The following is a 23,143-nucleotide window of genomic DNA, read 5'->3' on the forward strand; positions in this document are numbered from 1 at the left end:
ACCTAAATATCACTAAACGAACAAATCCAGTGTCTGGTTTTTATCTTATATCAGCTCGAGAGTGATGACTTCTCTTATCACATCCAGTATTGTCTGTTTGGATTGTCCAGTGTTTCCAGAGCAATGTCACAACTGTTTTGCTGTTTGTGGTCATCCTTGTCATGATTCTGACTTTAAGAGGAAAATATTTCACAATTAAGCACCAAGTGGTTTTTAGTTTGAGTATGCTACTTCTTAATTTGATACTTCAATATTGTTTTTCTTCTGGGTGTTTTTCTTTAATAATTGAGAATTAATTAGTTTACAGTTGACCCGTGAACAAAGCAGGTTTGAACTGCGTGGGTCCACGTATACGTGGATATTTTTCAGTAGTAAATACTACAGTACTACACAGTCCGTGGTTGGTTGAATTATGGATGCAGAGGAACAGCAGAAATGGAGGGCTGATTATAATTTAACCCTCGCCTTGTTCAGAAGTCAACTGTACTTCTTGATTCTACTGTTGAAGGCCAACCTGAAGCAAACTGTTTTCAAGCCCTAATTCATTAAACTAGAGAGGCAGTTTCCTCAAAGGCTGTGTTACTGGGCATTTATTATAAGTTAAGAAAACTGAAAAGAAATTCCTTTTTAGCATAGGCACAAACACTAGTCCAAGAAGTCTTAAAGGTACAGTAAATGGATGTGGACATAGTGGATGAAACCCAACTGTCTTGCACTTGTTTCTTTCAGCCACTTTCTAGCAGTGGATCTTAAACTTGTTTGTCTGTTAGAATCACCTTGAAGCCTTGTTAAAACAGACTGTAGGGCTCTACACTCGTAGTTTCTGATACAGTAAGTTTGGTGTAGTGTCTGGTGATGCTGCTGGTCCTGGGGCCACACTTTGAGAACCACTGCTCTACAATATGTTTACCCTGAATTTTTCAGTTCACCTGCATCAGCTAATAAAAGGTTGCTTAAATATAGCACAGTGTGTAGTGTGTAATACACTACTTTAAGACTAGAGAAACTAGTTTCTGGATCACTACTTACCAGCTGGCTGACTTTTAAGCCATTATTGAACTAATCTGATTTATGGTTTCCTTATCCATAAAGTGAGGAATTGAGGATAAAATTAGGTAATGTATAGAACAGTGTTTTAAACTCTGTTGCTGCACAAATATAAAGTAGTATTACATACTTAAAATTTTTTTCAGTTTGTTTTAAAATGCCGTGGTTTGTAATATTGTTACTTTCAGTATTTTGATAAATACTTACTCTACCGCTCCTCTATTGCCACTTGTTCTTTTAATCTTTTTAGTGATAGTGTCTTTCAGTTTAAGTGGCCTTGAATGGCTTTGAAAGGAAGTATATTAAGATGAATACAAGTCTTCAGAAGACTGTAAAAATATAAGCATTTTGCAGGACCATGAAGATAACCCTGCAGGCTGAAAACATGCAAGCTGTGTTAATAATCAGTGGGAAAAATTGTCATAGTTCTGTGACTTTTAAAGATTTTGTCAAAACATTAAAAACTCTTTGACTCTGGGTTAAAAATGTTATAGGAAAATGAAAAAATGTAGGAAAACTCAGGTTGAGTGCAAAGTAATGTAAAACATGAGAAACATTGAGAATTAAAGTGTTTTTTGTTTCTTTGTAAAAAAACAGAAACGAGATTAGTTTGAACAGTTCTTGCCTTGTATAATTTACAATAAGGAGGTAGGTAGATAGAAAGATATAAATAAATGTTATAGTATGGTATGAATTACTGGAGAAAAATTACATTCAACTTAACTTGTGTTAGTATGTTTTATTAGACTATTTAAATGTGGACATTTAAAATATAATGGAATCATAGAACGAAATAGTTCATAGAGTCTGTAGGATCCTTTGAACCATAGTGTTTTAGAGCAAAGGTCAGCAGACTTTTTATGTAAAGAGCTTTGTGGACCAAGAGGAGAAGTCAAGGATATTGTAGTATTTAACATAACAAGAGAAAACAGATTTACACACATTTTCTCTTAATGAAATTCAAAATAATAGCAATTGAGTATAAATTTTGTAACCCTGGTCTACTAATGAGAAGAGTGGAATTCTTTTAGGGGGGTAACATTATTCTTCATTGGGCTTCAGAGTTAGTGTTCCCTATCATCAAATTGATCACAAATATTCAGCTATCAAAACTATTCTTAAACTCATGTGCTGTATGAAAAGAAGTGATGGGCTGGCTTTGGCATGTGAGACATACTTGTTGATCCATGTCTTAGAATATATTTTAAGTACCTTTGCAATCACCTAAGTAGTGAAGTGAGGGTTGTTTCCTAAGGTCCCACAGTTATTTAGTGACAGGTTATCTTATTGACAGGTGTTATCAAAGCACAGTGCTCTTTAAAATGTTATACTACCGCTGATATTCTTAACTAATGTATTATTTACTTAACCAGAATACTGTTTCCTAACTATTGTATAAATGGAAATTCACTTTATGCAAAAACTGTCACTCATCTCCCTGCTTCTCCTACATCACATCTTTTTTCTACCTTACCTGGTTTTTAGCAATACCTCAGCTTCTTAAATAATAATAATAATGTTTTTAAATAAAAAAATACTTTAAAAAATTTTATGAAGATTTGGGGCAGTTAATATATCACTTCCCCCTCATCTGTACTGTATTTTTAAAAGTGATTTTAATTATTTTTATTACATTTTTTGGTGAACTGTACAATTTTAGTAGCCATAAGCAGATCTTAAATATCAGACATTGTGAACTTTTATTTAGTAGTATATTAAATATCCCCAGATAATATTTTCACATTGTCTCCCTTCTACTCCTACCACTGGTAAAATGGAAAGAGAGTTGGTCCACAGAGTACTTAGACTGAAATACCAAACATCAGTGCTTAGCACAGAGTAGGTAATGAATAAATTGCACAATGACAGAGTAATTTGGCAGGGTCATTTTATAAAGGGCTTACTATAATTTCTGGTACGTGGGAGGTGCTTCATACAAGATAGTTTTTTTTAAATAAATTTATTTTATTTTTTAATTGTTGGCTGCATTGGGTCTTCGTTGCTGCGCGCTGGCTTTCTCTAGTTGCGGCGAGCGGGGGCTACTCTTCATCGCGGTGCGTGGGTTTCTCATTGCGGTGGCTTCCCCTGTTGAGGAGCACGGGCTCTAAGAGCATGGGCTTCAGTAGTTGTGCCGTGTGGGCTCAGTAGTTGTGGCTCACGGGCTCTAGAGTGCAGGCTCAGTAGTTGTGGCACACGGGCTTAGCCGCTCCGCAGCATGCGGGATCTTCCCGGACCAGAGCTCGAATCCATGTCCCCTGCCTTGGCAGGCAGATTCTTAACCACTTCGCCACCAGGGAACCCCCAAGATAGCTTTTAATAATTATTAATTTATGGGCTAGAAGTTGTTTATAATACCAAATTTAACTCATTTGGCTCAATATTCATAGATACACCTATGTAATAGAGTTGTTTAAAAAACCGGGATCTGGGGGGAGTTAGATTACCTAGTTTTGACACCTAGTGAAACCAGATTAGTCACACACCCAAGCCATGCAGCCCTTGAGCAAGTCTGTGCCTCAATTTCCTAATCTTTAAAATGGAAATATGATAGTACAAACCTCATAGGGTTGTTATAAGGTTTAAACATGTTAGTACATGTAAAACGTAATAGTGCTTGGCACATAGTATGTTCCCAACAACTGTTGGCTGCAGTGGTAGTAATTATTAATGTTATATTTGAATGCTTTTCTTAAAAATTTCAAACAGGTTTAATCAATTAACCAGATTCCCCAGTTTATCATTAAATTTAAGGTTCTTCTATTACAGGTAGAATTTATCTAATTTACCTCATCTCTTATGGATATAAACAGCAAAAGGGGAAATTTCCTATTAAATTGAGCGTGTATATTTTGCAGTGCCTTGTATAGTCCTAAGTAGAAAAATTGGTTAAATATCAACACATATGTACATGATTAAGAAATTATAGTCCTGGCCTGATAATCTCCTTGAGATAATCCCAAAGGGGGTATATTGAGTTTTTTTCCTAACCCAACATGTGCCTTATATGTTGCCACTTGAATGCAGCATACGTATTATTCTGTTCTTAATCCCAGTGCTTCTGGTTAATGTAAAGAGTTACTTGACCCTCCACCCCCCTAGAAAAACTACTTGGAGAAAAGGAAATGCTTTGGGAATTAGTCATCTGTAATTCTACCCTATCCTTGTGGTTGTTAATGTATATTCTTCATATAGTTTTATAGAATTATTTGTGTAAATTAATACATTTGGCTGCAACAGAATTCTAGTACCTAATTTTCTTTTGAAAGTGCGTTCTTCCCAACTTCTTATAGAATTTATAAAATAATTTATAAAACCTGTAATCAAATTGAATTAGTTAATGATCTTTCCCTTGTCAAGTTTTCTAATGTATGCTTCTTTTTTCCCTCCCCAGAGGAAATAAAAGCGGAAACTGAAAAGCAGAGGTTTGTGGGGTTTTTTTCCTTCATTTGCAAACTTGTCAGTCTTGGCCAAAATAATAATACAATCATGTGTATTTTAGAGTGGCAAATTTTCTGCATGTGATGTTCATAAAATCAATTTTTAAAAAAATGATTTTTGAGAAATATTGAATATAATGGTAAGCATACTTATAAAAAGGTCTCATAAATAAGCAGGTAAGGGTATTTCTGAAATACTGTAAGATATGCTTTTAAAGTCTTTGCTTAAAGACTTTGATTCATATTTAGAAAGATTACTAAAAATTTAATAACCTAAATAATTACTTTATTTAAATTAATTAATTAATTTAAAAAAATTTTCTTGCATTTAATTATAGCTCTGGCCACTAGCTTATGACCTATAGCAAATCATTTAACTTCTTTGGGCTTTGGTTTCCTCATGAAATATGGGAAAGTGAAAATTAGTTTAGCAAAGTGCTTTGCTTTTTAGAACTGAAATTAAAGTGAGTGTATCATCAGTATGATGAATGTGATATTTTAATCAGACTCTTCTTTTTTCATTTAGTCCTCCTCATGGAGAAGCAAAAGCTGGATCAAGCACCCTTCCACCAGTGAAATCAAAGACAAATTTTATCGAAGCAGACAAGTACTTCCTGCCCTTTGAATTGGCATGCCAGTCCAAGTGTCCCCGCATAGTTAGTACATCTCTAGATTGTTTACAGGTATGTATGAAATGGCACTATCCAAAAACCGTCTATTTTGAATGTGTTTCTAAGTAGTACTCACAATTGATGATTCAGGCATTTTCCATGAAAGCCTTGATTATTCTTTTTGTGGTAAGAAACCAAATGGTTGCTTATATTCAAGAGAAACAATAGTTGCAAAAGATGTTTCCAGTTTAAGGATAGCAGAAATCATTAGTTAGCTTAGTGAGACACAAAATCTTTACTAAGGTTATCAACAGTGGAAGTGTCGTAACCTGCTGCTGATTTTACATACTTCATTATTTGTACTGATTTTACTGGATGCTTGCTGTTTTGTGTAAAGCAGTAGGTTAATATTAACAGTTTAGTATTTATATTTACTGTGAAACTTAAGCTCTGACCTTCATTTATGTCAGAAAAATTCCTTTCTGTCTTCCTGTTTTACTTACACACACACACACACACACACACACACACAGAAGGATAAGTTCATTTGATTTGTGACCTTGTTTTCTCTGAAAAATTAATATCTAAGGCCTTCCTTCCAGGGTTATAATGGTAATGATGAATGAACAAATCTGTGATTTATTGCAGCCAGTGTCTGGAAATGGTTTTCTGCATATTCACAGATCTAATTTGGAAAAAGATTTTGGGTCATTTGAATGTGTTAAGATAGCTTTCACAAAAACAGTATCCGTAATGTTTGGATAGAAAGCCGTAAGCTGTTAGAACTCACCAGAGACAAGTTCTAAGGCCTGCCTTTCTCAAAGTATTGCCTGATGGTTTTGCTATGGTTATTTTTCTGTTTTTGTGATTATTAAAAGTGTAACTAATTTCACATGTTTATAGCTAATAAAGCTTTCTTTAGGAAAAGTTGGTATAGCCTTGGCTTTGATTATACCTTAATATTTTTGTGTAAAAAGTTTAACATATGTTCAATTGTATATCGTAATTTTAATGTACATTTAGTTAGTATATATATGTATATATTTGTTAGCTTAATTAGGATCTTTATTTTCTTTCTCTATTTCAGAAACTTATTGCTTATGGGCACTTGACTGGCAATGCTCCAGATAGTACAACACCAGGCAAAAAATTAATTGATAGAATTATTGAAACAATTTGTGGCTGTTTCCAAGGTCCTCAAACAGATGAAGGAGTTCAGTTACAAATAATAAAGGTAATTAATTATAAAAATGAACTTATTCATAATCTACATTTTTTTAAATCGGAAGCCTTTTACCTTGAAAATATTTGGAAAAGTCATTTTATATGCTTTCCAGCTATAATAGAGGTCATTTGGGTGCTTTTTAGACTCCATATCAGGGGATTTTATTGTTGAATGCCAGGAGTTCACTAGGAGAAGATTCATTACCAAATCTCTTATTTTGAAAGCCCCAGTTTAGGCCCCCAGAGTCTTCCAGAGCTTTCCAGTTTCTAACATGGTTCTATCTTGAGCTTTAGGGTCCCATGTCAAGGTCCTGTGACCCTTCTAGTTTCTTCTACTACTGTCAGACCACTGACAGTAGTAGTCCCATGTGCACCAGCTTTTCTGCTTGAGCACCAGCTTTCTTGCTTCCCTTGCACCTGTCAATCTGCTGAACCTGCTCAGCTAAATCCTGTCCTGGGTTTGTGCTATGATACACCTGTATCATTAAATTCCTTTAAAGAAAAATCACTCATTTGTGTTTTCAGTCTACTATACATATTGAATTTTTAATGTTACTGCTAATAGTGGTGGTGGTATGTTTATTTGTTAGTAAAAATTTTCTTGTACTATTAGTACTTTTGAAATTGTTTACATGTATGAAGTGTCCTTTATGTGTGTCTATCACCCCTTCTGAGCCTTTCAGTCTCTTAGCTGCATTTACTTCATAAGTCATAAAATATCTTTATTCTAATAAAGCTATTCAGTTTGGCCTGTTGTTTGCAGTTTCATGTCAGTTGTGGTTTGTTCAGTATGTGCTTAATGCTGACCCTGCATAGCATTGTGCAACATAGAAAGACAAAATATATGAGTCCTTGCTTTGAGAAATTGAGTAGCCTAATGTGTGACAGTTCACAGAAATTATAGCTGTTCACTTTATTGGAGGATTCACCTTAGGATTATTTTAAATGCTTTATTTTAAAACATTTGTAAGCATCTTCAGCAGTAATAAGAACAGCACATTGAGTTCAATCTGTAAGTTAGATCTCAGAAAAATTTGAAATTGAATAAGGCACAATATGTATCCTCCCCAAGTTGACATCTAGTTCAACAGATATATGAAGCATATCTGTGCTACACTATGACAGAGTATTAATACTGTGCATTTTAGTAGACCAAAATAATATTCTATTAAAATGAAACTCGGATTGAAATTAATCAGTTGAATGGTTTTTTAGCGTTTTGGTTTGGGAGGATTATGTGGAAACTACAACCAGGATGGGGAAAACATAAAATATTTTAACAATTGATGATATATTTAAGGCAGGTAGAAAATCTGTATACATTACCTTAAAGTGGTAATGGTGTCTGCAATTTTTAATTCTAATACAAAAATACCAATGTATTTATGTGCTGAAACTCTGGACGCAAAAAAAAATTGCTTTAACTGTATTTTTTTTTAAAGGCTTTACTTACTGCAGTAACATCTCAACATATAGAAATTCACGAAGGAACTGTACTGCAAGCTGTGAGAACATGTTACAATATCTATCTAGCAAGCAAAAATCTCATCAATCAGACAACAGCCAAAGCCACTCTTACTCAGATGCTAAATGTTATCTTTGCACGCATGGAAAACCAAGCAGTAAGTATTTAAAAATGAGAGAGATTGTATAGAACACCACAGGCATCAACTATAGAAAAGATTTTAATGAAAATATAGTGAAATCTTTTGTGCCTGTGAAGAAAATGTCTTTCATTTACAGTTTTACCTACTGGAGATCTGTGGTATTGTTTTTGTTTTGAGGCTTACTGACTTGCTTGATGTTGGATAAAATACATTTTTAATTGTTCACAGATAGAATTTGAAAGATATCGATTGCCATCATCCTCATGGAAGTGTTTATGAATTGATATTTTTATTGCTCTCAAGCTTAGTAGATGAGTATAATGTAGCTATCAAGTTACCTAATTTGATCTATTCTGGTATAAAATTATTCATTGAGCCTTTAAAAATTAAAATAAATTTCTATAGTGATGAAATATATTTGGGGAGGAGGGTAAGAGACCAGCAGCTAGAGAATCATTTTTTTTTAAATTATCTAGGTCTTCATAATTAAAAACCAACTTCTAACTTTTTATCTGGAACTGATTTTAAACTTACAGAAAAGTTGCAAAATATTTACAGAGAGATTCTCTTTACTCTGCTTTCCTAATGCAACATCTTAACATAACCATGTTACAATGTTCAGAAGCAGAAATTAACACTGTTATAGTACTATTAAGTAAAGTAACCCTGATTACTTAGTTAAGGTGGTATCTTCCAGGTTCCTCCACTGAAAAGTTATTCTTTTACATTTAATAAATATCTCAGGAGAGATACTTTCAGACTAGGCAAATATCCTGTTTTTTTCCTCATATTCCCCCACACCCATCTGTATTCATGGATGTTTCTTTTATTCTGTGTTTTATAATCCAGTTCTATCGTTATTTATTCTGTTGCCCCAGTTATTCCAGCTTTGGCCTTCTGTCCTTTTGACAATAGCCCCCATCCTTTTTTGAGTACCTCTTCACTTTCTGGAATCTCAAGATGTTCCCTGCTCATTTTGAATTTTCTCTGCTTCCCCCCTGGAGTAGTAGGCACAAACAGGGAGCCCTGGCTCCTTCAATTTGAGAATGGTAATTGGATACCAAGATCTGAGTGCCAGGGGTGTTCACTGTAGCTGAGATGTTACTGCTTCTAGGCCCTCCCAGCAGACTGAACTAGGAAATACATATGTGTACAGTCACCCCACCTCCCCCACCCCGTGTGTGATTACCCATATGAATGTCTTAAAAGCTGTGTGTTCATACTTATGCTTCTGATTCCAGGCCAGTACCACAGGGTTCATTTCAGTCTTCTTGCTTTACTCATTTGTAACTTTCTCTAAACAGTGAGAAATAAGGCTTTTATTTTTTATGATACATTATTTGTTCAGGCCTATTACACCCATATAATAGTTTTAGAATTGCTTACTTATAACACTGTGAGAAGCAAATTTACTAGGTACATTATAGCATTTATATTTATTGGGTTTAGTTTTTTTCTTTGTCTTTAGCCTTATAGTATAGTATCTGTTCAAAATATTATTTTCCAAAGTTATTAGGTTAGTTCTTTTCTTCTCCATACTCTTCAGTGGGATAATTTTATTACTTTATAATACAGTTAAGTTCGTTTGTTACTGCCTGTTTTCCATTTCAGTACTCCTCACATTCTGGTTTAATTGCTTGCTTATTTTTTGAGTCTGTTAAACACTACTATGAATTAAGAGTTAGTGGTAGTGTATATATGGACATATATACACTACCAAATGTAAAATAGATAGTGGGAAGCAGTCACATAGCACAGGGAGATCAGCTCGGTGCTTTGTGACCAGCTAGAAGGATGCGATGGGGAGGGTTGGAGGGAGGGAGACGCAAGAGGGAAGAGATATGGGGATATATGTATATGTATAACTGATTCACTTTGTTAAAAAGCAGAAACTAACACACCATTGTAAAGCAATTATACTCCAATACAAATGTTAAAAAAAAAAAGAGTTAGAGCTCTACAGAAACACTCCTCATTCCTATCACTCCAATCCTCTTCCTCCCTTCTTTCTACCCCTTGGATGTAGCTAATCTCTATTGTTTCTGGTTTATCCTTCTACATTTCTTTAGCACAAATGAGCAGATACATGTATGGTTTCATGTATCACCTTTCTTATATGAAAGGTAGCATACTGTATTAGTTATCTGTCACTGCATGACAAATTACCCCAAACTTCAGCTCCTTAAAACTCACAGCTTAGCTGCTTATCTCTCACAGTTTCTGAGGGTCCAGAATCCAAGAGTAGCTTAGCTGGTGGTTGTAGCTTGGATTTCACATGAAGTTGCAGTTGGCTGCATGGATCACAGTATCAACTGGGGCTGAAGTCATTTAAAGCCTTCATTGGGCAGAGAATGAGAGAGAGAGAGAGAGAGGAACAAGGCAGAAGCTACCTTGTCTACCTTATGATCAGAAGTGGTCACCCAAAGAGTCATGTACCACAATCTTTATTGCAGCACTATTTACAATAGCCAGGACATGGAAGCAACCTAAGTGTCCATCAACAGACGAATGGATAAAGAAGTTGTGGCGCATATATGCAATGGAATATTACTCAGCCATAAAAAGAAACGAAATTGAGCTATCTGTAGTGAGGTGGGTGGACCTAGAGTCTGTCATACAGAGTGAAGTAAGTCAGAAAGAGAAAAACAAATACTGTATGCTAACACATATATATGGAATCTAAGAAAAAAAAAATGGTTCTGACGAACCTAGGGGGCAGGGCAGGAATAAAGATGCAGACGTAGAGAATGGACTTGAGGACACAAGGAGGGGAAGGATAAGCTGGGACGCAGTGAGAGAGTGGCATGGACATATATACACTACCAAATGTAAAATATATAGCTAGTGGGAAGCAGCTGCATAGCACAGGGAGATCAGCTCGGTGCTTTGTGACCACCTAGAGGGGTGGGATAGGGAGGGTGGGAGGGAGACGCAAGAAGGAGGGGATATGGGGAAACTAACGCAACATTGTAAACATTTATACTCCAAGTGAAAATTTTTAAAAAAAAAAAAAGTGATCACCCAGACCCTCCCTGGCACAGTGTGGGAGGGGACTCTACAAAGAAGTGAAAATCAAGAGGTAGAGATCATTGGTGGCCCTCTTAAAAAGGCTGGCTACCACACGTACTCTGGATAATCTTTCATACTCTTTTCACTTAGCAGTATGTCCTGGAAAGCATTCCATATCAGCCCTTACATCTTCCTCATTCTTTTTTATAGATGCAGAGTACTCCAGCATGTACTGTATTCAGTCACTCTCCTATGTATTGACATTGGATTATTGCTAATATTTTGTAACCACATATAATAGTTTTGCTGCTTTTTTTTTGAAGAAGTGAATGAAATTTTATCACTTTTTTTTTTTTTTTTTTTTTTTTTTTTTTTTTTTTTTTTTTTTTTGTGGTATGCGGGCCTCCCTCTGCTGTGGCCTCTCCCGTTGCGGAGCACAGGCTCCGGACGCGCAGGCCCAGTGGCCGTGGCTCACGGGCCCAGCCGCTCCGCGGCATGTTGCTGGGCAAAATACCGCACTGTATCACCACTACTTTCAAAATTCTTACAGACATAGAGGGGAAAGATGAATCTTAAATAATCACACAGATAAATATGTAACTGAGTTATGATAAAGGCTATGAACATGTTTCGTGTCATGAGGCATATTAGTTCTGTGCTATGGATAATTAGAAAAGTCAGAAAGGGGAGAGAGAAAATTAAAAAGGCAAGGCAGAATAATTTTCCACATTTGCTAAAATATTCTAAGCTAGAAGTCTAATTCATTCGTATATATGGCTGATAACTTTTCCTCTCCTTCCCAAAGAAAATTCACTATAAAGTGTTCAGTTCTAAAATTATTTCAAAGGAGAAGATGCTAATTTATTTCTCTATAACAGTGGTTTTCAACTGGAGGTGGTTTTGCCCCCCAAGCCGCATTTGAGACACTTTTGATTGTCATGATTGGGGTGAGTCATGACCTGTAATGGGTTTCTACCCATTAGAGATAGGGATTGGGATGTTGCTAAACTCCCTGCAGTACCTGGGACAACCTCCGCCTCCCCAAGCCCGCATGCATGCACACACGCACACACGCGCACGGACACACACACACACACACACACACACACACACACACACACACACGTACCTGGGACAACCTCCACCTCCCCAAGCCCGCATGCATGCACACACGCACACGGACACGCGCGCGCACGCACACACACACACACACACACACACACACACACACAACAAAGGATTATCTGCTCCAAAGGTCAATGGTACTGATTTTGAGAAACCCTACTCTAGAAAGTATGAAAGTGTATAGAAAATGTTTAAAGTTAATTTCCTCTTTTTTCCCAAGAATCTTTCTAGAGTTTATACAACTCTGGAATAAGTAGAAAAAACTAGAATTCAACATTATGCTTGTCTGTAATTCCAAAGCCTGTGCTTGCCCTACTAAACCATGGTACGGATTAGCTGAAGTTAGGCTGAGGGCGAGATTGGATTGCAAGTCAAAGGTTCCTCACTGTTAGTTTGGAAATGGACTTTCTCATGAATGGCCTAAAGCTTTGAGAAGTCTGAGAAGTCTCTTCTGATTCCAACTGTGTGCAACTAGTCATGCCCATCAGTTTCCTTATCTGTAAAATAAGGGACTTAGATCATACAGATTATAAGTCTTTTTGTACCTTTTGGGCATTAAAATCTTTTAATTCAAATTTGTTTTATAAATTCATATGATTAATTCTGGTATTTCCGTATAACCTAGAATATTACTAGGAATATGAAATGTTCATATTTGACACTGTAAAATATTTATCTTTGTTGAAATTAATTCTGTGAGAATGATTCCTGTTAGGTCATGCGGATCAAAAGAGATGTGTCTAAAAGCAATAAAGTGCTAAGAAATGAAACCCTGTGATCTTGATTGTTACTGTTTTTAGCATCTTGTAAGTGAGCCAGTTTTACACGTGGTATTACGTACATAATAATTTAGGTCTCCTAAAATAAAACTGGAACATTTATAAAGTTTTTTCATTCTTATTAGATGACTGATTGGGCAAAGGCATTTAAGTACTTGTTGCAATTTTATTTATTAAATGTAACTATTATTTTTTAATTAAAAGACATTTGGCAAGGTAACATAAGAACATTCTACAGAAAGGTACACACTGAAAGGTTCCCTCCCACTCTTGTTTCCAGTTCGGTCATTTCCTAACTTCTACCCCCAGAGGTAACCATTATTACTAGTTTCTTGTGTAAATGTCTAGACTTTGTTTCTATATATATAAGTAAAAATGAATGTGTGTGTATTTTATTTCCCTGTCCACTTTTTTCCTCCCTTAGTGAAGCTTTTATTTGATTTTAGGTAAATCTACTGTTACATTGGCAACAGTCCAGTTATCATTTTAAGGTTATTAAAAATTAATTTGTTTTTAATTTTGTTTCAGTAGTACATTTACATCGTTCAAACACCAAAAATAATGACAAGAGGATATAGTGAAAGACTTCCATCTCTGTTCTTGTTTGCCAAATTCCACCCCCCTAAGAAGTAACCACTGTTTTCTGTTGTTGTTTGTTTTTATTGTGTTTTAGTTTTTTATTTCTCTTGGACCGTGATTTCTAAGCCTAGAGACAAGGTGGCAGCTGCTATGAAAGATTTATAGTTGAGTGTAACATTACCCCTCCAAATTTTAAACAACTTATTTTGCTAATATTGGAAATTATTTTCTTTCTTTCCAGTTGCAGGAAGCCAAACAAATGGAAAAAGAAAGGCATCGACAGCATCATCATCTGTTGCAGTCTCCAGTAAGCCATCATGAGCCTGAATCACCTCAACTTAGATATTTGCCACCTCAGACTGTTGATCATATATCCCAGGAGCATGAAGGGGACCTTGATCCCCATTCACATGATGTGGATAAAAGCCTTCAGGATGATACAGAACCTGAAAATGGATCTGATACTTCCAGTGCGGAAAATGAACAGACTGAAGCTGATCAGGCAGCTGCAGCCGAAAGTAATCTTTCTGAGAAGGGGTTGCAGGGGTTGGGAGGTGTGTGTTGGGGGAAGAATGTAGGAGGGCATTTTTGGTAAAGAAACGTGGAAAGGGTGATATGACTTAATGGGTGTCAGGCACGTTGTGGTAATTGTGGACTTTATCCATCCTAGGTGATAAAGTTTCCTAAAATTAGTTCATAGCAAACAGGAGACCTATTAATTTAGTAAAGTTTTCTGGAATGTGACTGAAAATTTTAGGAAATCATTATAAGTTCACAAGATACTATTGTCGAAAAAAAGGACTGAAATTAAATATGGAAAGACATCTTTTGAATAACCACCTGGCATACAAAAATATTTATTTTTATATCCTGATGTATAATAATCGATAAGATTTAGATATTCTCTGATGGTGTTTTCTTCTAAGTAAATTTATTTTTAAGAAAAAGGTTATAAGATTACAAAAATTAAATTGCATTTATTTATTTTACAAATGTGTTTCTCTAAAAATAATCACGTGCAGTCATTTTTTCCCCAAACGTTATTCTCAGCTTTAGCTGTTCTATAAAACTGCCCAGAAACGAGTTTCTTCCCTTTGTTCCTCCTTAGCTTGGTGTCAAAAAATGATGGAAATTCTGTTGCCTTTCCAGTGTGGTTTTGTAGAACTAGGATGATTAAGGCCTAGTTACAATTCATCTGAATTCTGTGTTTTTACTTTACTTTGAGGAAAGACTTCTATAGTATATTTTCAGCTCCTCATTTTTTTTTTTAACCACATCTTTTCCATAACATAACAGTGGTATGAACATCAGCAGTGTCATGAATAGGTGCCTTTTTACTCTTTTTAAGAGTACTTTATTTAGCATTTACTTTAAAAGGGACAGTTTTGATAAACCAAACATTTCTAGTACTCAAGCTAATAATGAATCCATACTGCTTATATGATTTACATTTTTCTAGCCTGCCCTTGCTGAAATTTCCCCTTCTTTCACTGTAAGCTTATAAAGGAGCTGTTCAAAGAGCTAATCTATAATAAGGCTGGAACTTTATTTATTCCTCCATTTCTTCATCCATGCGTTCAGCAAATATTGATTTAGCATACTGTGTCCCAGGCACTGTGCTAGGACTTGGCATTAAAAAAGCTGCTGAAGATGTAGCCATTGCTCTTAGGGTGCTCACGGTCTGCCTGGAGCGTCAGGCATGTATAAATGAGGTGTCATGTGATAAATATCCTGCAAGTGGCATGCATAATTCTGCTGAGGAGAGTTAGGAAGTACTTTTGTAAAGAAAGTGATGCTTTAGCTGAATCTTGTTTGGATAAGGGTAGGAATTGCCTAGCCAGAAAATTTAGGGAGTTTTCTAACAGAAGAAACAACATAGGCCGAGACCCAAGAGGGGGAAGCATCTACTGTGTAGTAGCTACCACTGTAGGTACCTTTTAGGATACAACACTATAAATAAGACATAATTCCTGTGGCATAGTCGTGATTATTTTTAAAGGTGTTTTTCTCCTGACAGCTGATATAAATGAAAATTTTGCCTGTGAGCCGTTGGTTGAGAGTGCATGGTCTGGAATTAGATTATCTGCTTTGAATCACATCTCTGTCACTTACTGGCTCTGTGACCTTGGACATAAAAGTTAACTTCTATAATCATTTCCCATGTGTAATAAGTATTATTCACTGTTACTCTAATCTATTTCTGTCAGATAATTTATAAGAGAATTGACTCTTGATTTGCTAATCATTTTGTGCACATTTTAGTGACTATGTATATTTTAGTTATGTTGAAACTGTTAATTTTTAGCCTCTTGGTAACTTTAGCCAACTGGAGTGCAGGAATACAAAATTTAAGAAAGATGGAAAGATTGTATGTCAAGTCATTTATATGTTTTTACTCCACAGAAGAATCTAAATGCTGTTGTATTTGAATTTTTTATAAAATAAAGTTACTGATGTGACATGCTTATTTATCAAATTTCTCCTGTGACATTCAGTATTTTGTAGAATGCAGCAAACGGTAGATTAGGCGCAGTGAACAACAGGGAGGACAGACTTCTGGAAGTCAGAGTTTTAAGTAGTGGTCCTTCATAGTAGTGTGAGTTGAGGGGGTGTGTGTAGACAGTGGCACCATAAGCTCACATGCAGTCTGAGGCCATTTGCTGTAGGGCAGTGGCTCCCAGAACAGGGACCTGGATCCCAAAGCATCATAAAGTGCTAACTGAGCCTTCCCGAGATATTTTCAGCATTTCAGAAAATCCCGGGGCAACCGTATTTTTATCTGCAATAGTCACTACAAAACTAACTGGGAATATCAAGTTTTATTAGTTTCTTGTGTGTTCAGAAGTTCTGATTGGTAGTTATATCTGTTTTTGATTAATGTTAAATTGGGAGATGAATTCTTTTTTACTTACTAAATTTAGTTTTACATTGGATATGTGGAGTATGTTGGGGAGAAAATAGTAAGGAAGAGCTCAGATAGCCCTGTCTCTGGTTCTTCAAGGACCTCATTATATTAGAGCACAATGATGAGCTTGTTATTACTGGTGAGCCTAATTAATCAAAACAAGCTTTCATTACGTTTAATATTATTTGATAAGTGTGGGACATGTTAGAAATGTTTCATTCAGAATACTTTTAAAAGTTTTGGTTCTTAAAGGAGTAATCTAGAAAACTCATTTAAGTTGAATAGTCATTTAATAGCTTGTCAAATGAATCATTGTTGAAATTGACTTGAAATGATAAAATTTTAAAATATGGTTTGGTTAAAAGTTTTGAAGATTTAACATGTAATTGCTTCTAGTTTCATATATCTGGTTTTTTTTCTTTTATTCTTAATTTCTTAGATTTTTTTCATTATAAATGTTTAGTAAAAGTTTCCAAAAAACTAAAATACTGTTTTCTTGAATTTTTCTTTTTTAAAGCATTATCTAAAAATGATGTATTATATGATGGAGAAAACCATGACTGTGAGGAAAAGCCACGCGACATTGTGCAGAGCATTGTAGAAGAAATGGTGAACGTCATCGTTGGAGGTAGCGTATTTGACTTTAAATTAGTTTATTCTGTCTTACGTTATTTTATGTGACTGTGGGGACTATTTTATAATGTGCAAAACAAAAGCAAAAATTGTGTGTAGAAAAAATACTTAAATCTCTTCGATTATAGATGAGTACTTCCTTTTTCTCCAGTTTCAGTTATAATCTGTTTATAAAAACCCACCCCATTAAAAAAAAAAAGGTTGATTACCATTTCATGTTTTGTTTTTGTGTTTGCTGGGAGAAGGGCAAGGGTATATTTTCCATCCTCCTAAATGTGTTAAACTTTATAAACTAGAAAATGTTTAAATTGATTTGGTTTTTAGTATTTTGTATCTTTGGAAAAATCGTGATTTCTTATACCTTTATTATCATGACCCAAGTCATAGCTGATACAGGGGCAGGTCCTATCATATGGATTGTATTATAAAAATTTTTTAAAGTTTGTTAGGAGTTTCACTCACATTTCTTGTGAACAATATTATTATAGATAGGATTAGATTTGAGACCAATCCACTGAAGCTTATTTAATTCATGGTATCTTGCACAGGACTAAGCATACTACCTTGCTACATGTACTTCTAGAAATATGATTAAATGTGCAGTGTGGCTCTTGAATGAGAATAGTACTATTTCAGCCATGCCTGATTTCCATTTATAATGTCATTTCTAAGAATATATTTCCTTCTTTAGTACAACACTAGAAGCAAGTATTCATCTGATTGCATTCTTAATTTTTCATTCATCTTTTCATTCAACAAATACTTATGAAGCACATACAATTGTATGGCACTGTAAGGAGACACAAAAGTTTATCTGAAATAGACCATGCTCTGGAGGAAAGCCTTCTGGAGTATAGGAATGTAAGATAAGTGTCATTAGAAAGAAATAGCTAAAATCCTATTAAAATTCAAAAAAAAAAAAAGAATGGATATTTCTAGCTAAAATTATCCAGGAGGGTTTTATGTAGGAGGTGACACTGAACTTAGACTGTATAGATATTCACGCAGGTATAGGGAGTGGTATTTGATGTATGGGAAACTGTTAGCTAAAGTCTAGAGAGAATGATTTGGGAATTGCCAGGTGGTGCTTTGGCTGAAGTGTAGAGTATGTGGTGTCATATGGTAGAAAATAAGTTTGAAGAAGTAGTTTGGAGCCAACCAATGGATGGTTATAAATTCCAGCTTTAGGATTTTGGACTTTGTTCTAAGAGAGAATAAGTTACCATTGAAGATTTTAGAACTAAGAAATGAAGTAATCAGAATAATGTTTTAAGAAGCTAAGTAGGGAAATATGAAGTCCAGTAAAAGACCAGTGCAGTAATCTAAACCTAAATAGGACAGTAACAGTGGAAATAGAGAGGAAAAAGTGAATGAGAAAGAAGTGAGATAATGGAAGTTGAATCAAGAAGAGTTTGCAACTGATTGAAATCTAGGTGAAAGAGAGAATAAAAACTGTGTCCTAAGTCCCCAAGATTACCTCAAGATTTGGTGATTCACTAGAAGGACTCATCATATAGTTACACTCACCACAGTGATGCGGTGAGTCAAGGTACAAGGCAAACTCATCAAAGGGAAAAGGTGTATGGGGCAAAGTCTGGAGGAAATCAGGTGCATACTTCCAGGATTCCTCTCTCAATGAAGTTACATGGGAAACTCTTAATTCCTCAAGCATTGAATTGTGAAGTGTTGTCTACCAGGGGAGCTCCTTAGAGACTGAGTGCCCAAAGTTTTTGGGGGGAGCCTGTCGTATAGGCCCTCTATCTGCATATACCAAAACTCCAGATTCCCAGAGGGAAACCTGGTGTTCCAGCATAAACCACATTATTTGTACAAACTATTGAGGCACAGTGAGCCACTTTTATTAGTTCTGGGAAGAGTGAGAATCCTCCCAAAGTGTAAGTTCCAAGGTTCCAGCCAAGAGCCAACCTTGCAAGCAGGCCTTTCTAAGGATAGGCAGTCTCAGGCATGCTATGTTAGCTCTTTTCTGCACAGGCAGTCTCCCAGTTTTTGAGCCTAAATGGGTAAGTGGGTGGTAGTCCTATTGGTAGAATTATTGGAGTACACGTTGGCATGGGAAAAAAGATACTAATTTTTATTTTGACATTGCATTTGACCTTCAGGTGTGCCATTCATGTGGAAATGTTTATGAAATATATAATGGAAATATAGAACTCTGGCCTAAGAGATATCAAGGCAGGTGTTACAGGTGGGAGTCCTTCTGTTAAAATTAGTACTTGAAGTAGATTACCAAATGGGAAAGTGTAGAGGCTAAAGAAGAGAGCATGGTCTTGGGGAATATGAATTTTTCAAAAAACCATAAACTTATAAGGGAAGAAAGAAAGTATTAGGTACCCACACATTCTCTTAAAATTTTATAATGTATATTAGGGGTTGGAAAATAATGTTCCATGAACCAAATTTGGCCCACTACCTATTTTTGTAAATAAAGTTTTATTGGAACACAGCCATGCTTATTTGTTTATGTATTGCTTATAGTGGCTGCCTTTGCACTACAAAAGTAAAGTTGAGTAGTGGCAACAAAGATCATATGGCCAGCAAAGCCTAAAATGTCTACTGTCTGGTCCTTTGCCAGTCTCTAATACATATGAATACAGAGTGTGAAGTGAAAGTTCTTTCATTTCTCTGCTTTTTACTTAGAAAACTTTCAAACCTAGAGAATAGTTCAAGGAACAGTACAGTGAAAACTGTAGGTCCTTTTCTAGATCACTAATTATTAACAGTTTTGCTACATTTGTTTTACTTGTCTTTAAGTAGACCTGTGTGTGTGTGTTTTGTCTTTGCTGAACCATTTGAAAGTTGGCTATATACAACATGACGCTTTACCCCTAAAATAACTCAGCATATATCTTCTAAGAATAAGGGCATTCTCATACATAACCACAATTCCATTTTCACACCTAAGAAAAATAACACTCTTTTAAGAATATCTAATATAAATACACTTTAAAGTGTTCCTAGTTGTCCCCAAATGTGTTTCTTATATCCTTTTTTTTTTTTTCTTTTTTTTAGTGCAGGACCCATTCTAGGTACACTTGCTGCATTTGATTATGTCTCTTCGGTCTCATTAGTTGAGAACAAGTCCTCTTGCTTTTTTTTCCATCTTTCATAACATTTACTTTCATTTTTAAGAGTATAATATTGTCTTGTAGAATGTTGCAGTTTGAATTGATCTGATGGTTTCCTTATTTTGATTTAGAGTAAACATATTTGGCAAAAATACTGCGTAGGTAATGTTGGTATTTCTTATTCCATCATATAAATTGGTGCATAATTAAGTTACCCCCTGTTGGTGATAATGTTTGATCACCTGGTTAAAGATGACCACCAGCTCTCTTCATTGTAAGGGGACATTTTCCCCTTTATAATTAATAAGTAATCTGTGAGTGATACTTTGAGATCATATCAAGATCCATTCACTTACTGGTTTTAAAATCCCTTGATGATCCTTAGATATTACATGGATTGTAGTATAGTGATTTCATAATTCTAATATTAATTAACATTTTTATATGGAGAAGAGTACCTCCCTTTATTCAGTGTGTTATAATCCTTTACCATCATCATTTTTTGTTCCTGATCTGGCCAGTGGAAATCCCTTCAAGCCAGCCCCTGTGTCCTTTTGATGTGATTGCATTAGTCTTTGAGCATTTCCTTGTTTTCTGGAACAGTAAGATGTTCTAGGTTCACCTTCAGCTTTCCCTTGTCCCAGCCCTGGAATCAACAAGTTCTTTAGGAGTCCATATTCTTTTTAGTGGGCAATTGTATTTAGAGACCAAGGCCTAGATACTAGGTATGCTCATTGCTACTGGGGTGTTATTACTTTAGTCTTTTCCAGTGGACAGAAACAGGAGATATACAATCACAAGATCATCTTATTAGTTCCAATTCACATCCAGCACCACAAGGTTTCTCTTCATCTTCCTGCATTTCATACTTGTGTTTCTTTTTCCACAGTGAAAACCTAAATTTGTAGAAACAGTGTGCCATTACCAAGAACAAGCTGATTAATTAAAGTTCAGATTTCTTTGCAATCATGTGTCCTTAGAATATATTTTACTAAGGATGAAGAGAGTACTGTGTTCAGAAGTTACTTGTTTTAACTATTTTATTGATTTAACTTTTTAAAATGAAGAACATTTACATGATTCAAAGTAAAAATTATATAAAATATTTACTCAGAGAACTCTTCCTTCCATTTCTTCCCTTGCTGGCCTGCCTTATAGGTAACCACTTTCATAAGCTTGTAGTTTATAACAGCAGTCCCCAACCTTTTTGGCACCAGGGACCGGTTTCGTAGAAGACAGTTTTTCCACAGACCGGGGCAGGGGGATGGTTTCGGATGATTCAAGCGCATTACATTTATTGCGCACTTTATTTCTATTATTATTATTATTATTTTATTGATTGATTGATCGCTGCATTGGGTCTTCGTTGCCGCACGTGGGCTTTCTCTAGTTGCGGCGAGCGGGGGCTACTCTTTGCTGCGGTGCGCGGGCTTCTCATTGTGGTGGCTTCTCTTGTTGCAGAGCACGGGCTCTAGGTGCACGGGCTTCAATAGGTGTGACACACGGGCTCAGTAGTTGTGGCACACGGGCTTAGTTGCTCCGCGGCATGTGGGATCTTCCCAGACCAGGGCTCGAACCCATGTCCCTTGCATTGGCAGGCGGATTCTCAACCACTGCACCACCAGGGAAGTCCTATTTCTGTTATTATTATGTTGTAATATATAATGAAATAATTATACAACTCGCCATATTGCAGAATCAGTGGGAGCCCTGAGCTTGTTCTCACTTGCCACTCGCTGACAGGGTTTTGATATGAGTCTGCAAGCAATTGATTCATTATGGTCTCTGTGCAGTCACGCCTCTCTGCTGATGATAATCTATTTGCAGCTGCTCCCCAGCGCTAGCATCACCGCCTCAGCTCCACCTCAGATCACCAGGCATTAGATTCTCATAAGGAGCCTACAACCTAGATCCCTCGCATGCGCAGTTCACAGTAGGGTTCGCGCTCCTGTGAGAATCTAATGCTGCCGCTGATCTGACAGGAGGCAGAGCTCAGGCGGTAACGCGAGCGATGGGGAGCGGCTGTAAATACAGATGAAGCTTCGTTCGCTCACCCACCGCTCACCTCATGCCACGTGGCCCAGGGGCTTGGTGGGGGGTTGGGGACCCCTGGTTTATAGTGTGTGTGTGTGTGTGTTTCCGCAGAGAAGTAAGCAAATACTTATGATTATTTCTCTTTCTTTTTGATAGAACACTGTATATCTTCTGTGTCTTCCCCTTTTTTTCACCTAATATATACTAGAAATCCCTCTATTTCATTTGATAGAGATTTCTCTTATTCTTTTTTCTTTTGGCTCTCTGCATAATACTCTATTATGTGGGTATATGTTTATTCAGCCAGTCCCCTGCTGACAGGAACTTTGGTTGTTTGCAGTATTTTTTGCTATTACAAATAAAGCTGCAGTGAATAACCATGTATATCTGTATTCATATTTGTGGAGATTGATCCTCTGGGCAAATTCAAAGAGGTAATATTACTAGGTCAAGTGGTAAATGAATGTGAAGGTATGTTAGCTTTTGCTGAATATCTGTTCGTAGGTGTTGTATTGTTTTGCACTCTTACTTGCAACATACAAGAGTGCCTTTTTCTCCAAGTTGCCAGTGGAGTTTAAGGTTTTGAATTTTTGCCAACCTGACAGGTGAGAATTGTATCTTACTTTGGTTTTAATTTGCATTTCTCCACGAGTGAAATTAAATATCTTGTTGTGTTTGAGGGCCATTGTATATCTTTTTTAGGGAGTCATCTATTCATGTCTTTTGTTCATTCTGTCAGGTTTTTATCCTTTTTCCCCCATAATTTCAAAGAATCCTTTATATATTAGGATTCTGTGATATATTTTACAAATATTTTCTCTCAGTTCCTTATTTGCCCAAGTCTTCTGACCTTGATATGATGTTTTTTGCTCTTTAAAAAGTTTTTTTTTGTTTGTTTGTTTGTTTTGTTTTGTTTTTTTGTGGTACATGGGCCTCTCACTGTTGTGGGCTCTCCCGTTGTGGAGCACAGGCTCCCGACACACAGGCTCAGCGGCCATGGCTCACGGGCCCAGCCGCTCCGCGGCATGTGGGATCTTCCCGGACCAGGGCACGAACCCGTGTCCCCT

The 23,143-nt window shown here is 36.1% G+C and overlaps 1 protein-coding gene across 1 annotated transcript in view; it reads left to right on the forward strand.

Moving 5' to 3' along the window:
• The window catches only part of ARFGEF1 (ARF guanine nucleotide exchange factor 1), a 144,697-nt gene that overhangs the window by 42,491 nt on the left and 79,063 nt on the right, over positions 1-23,143 (forward strand). The window contains exons 2-7 of the mRNA XM_024126954.3: positions 4,439-4,469; positions 5,011-5,167; positions 6,183-6,329; positions 7,762-7,941; positions 13,660-13,936; positions 16,841-16,951. Coding sequence (XP_023982722.1) covers positions 4,439-4,469; positions 5,011-5,167; positions 6,183-6,329; positions 7,762-7,941; positions 13,660-13,936; positions 16,841-16,951 — 903 coding nt within the window. The remainder of the gene's footprint in view (positions 1-4,438; positions 4,470-5,010; positions 5,168-6,182; positions 6,330-7,761; positions 7,942-13,659; positions 13,937-16,840; positions 16,952-23,143) is intronic.

Source organism: Physeter macrocephalus, chromosome 15 (assembly GCF_002837175.3).
Source record: "Physeter macrocephalus isolate SW-GA chromosome 15, ASM283717v5, whole genome shotgun sequence".
Classification (NCBI taxonomy): Eukaryota; Metazoa; Chordata; class Mammalia; order Artiodactyla; family Physeteridae; genus Physeter; species Physeter macrocephalus.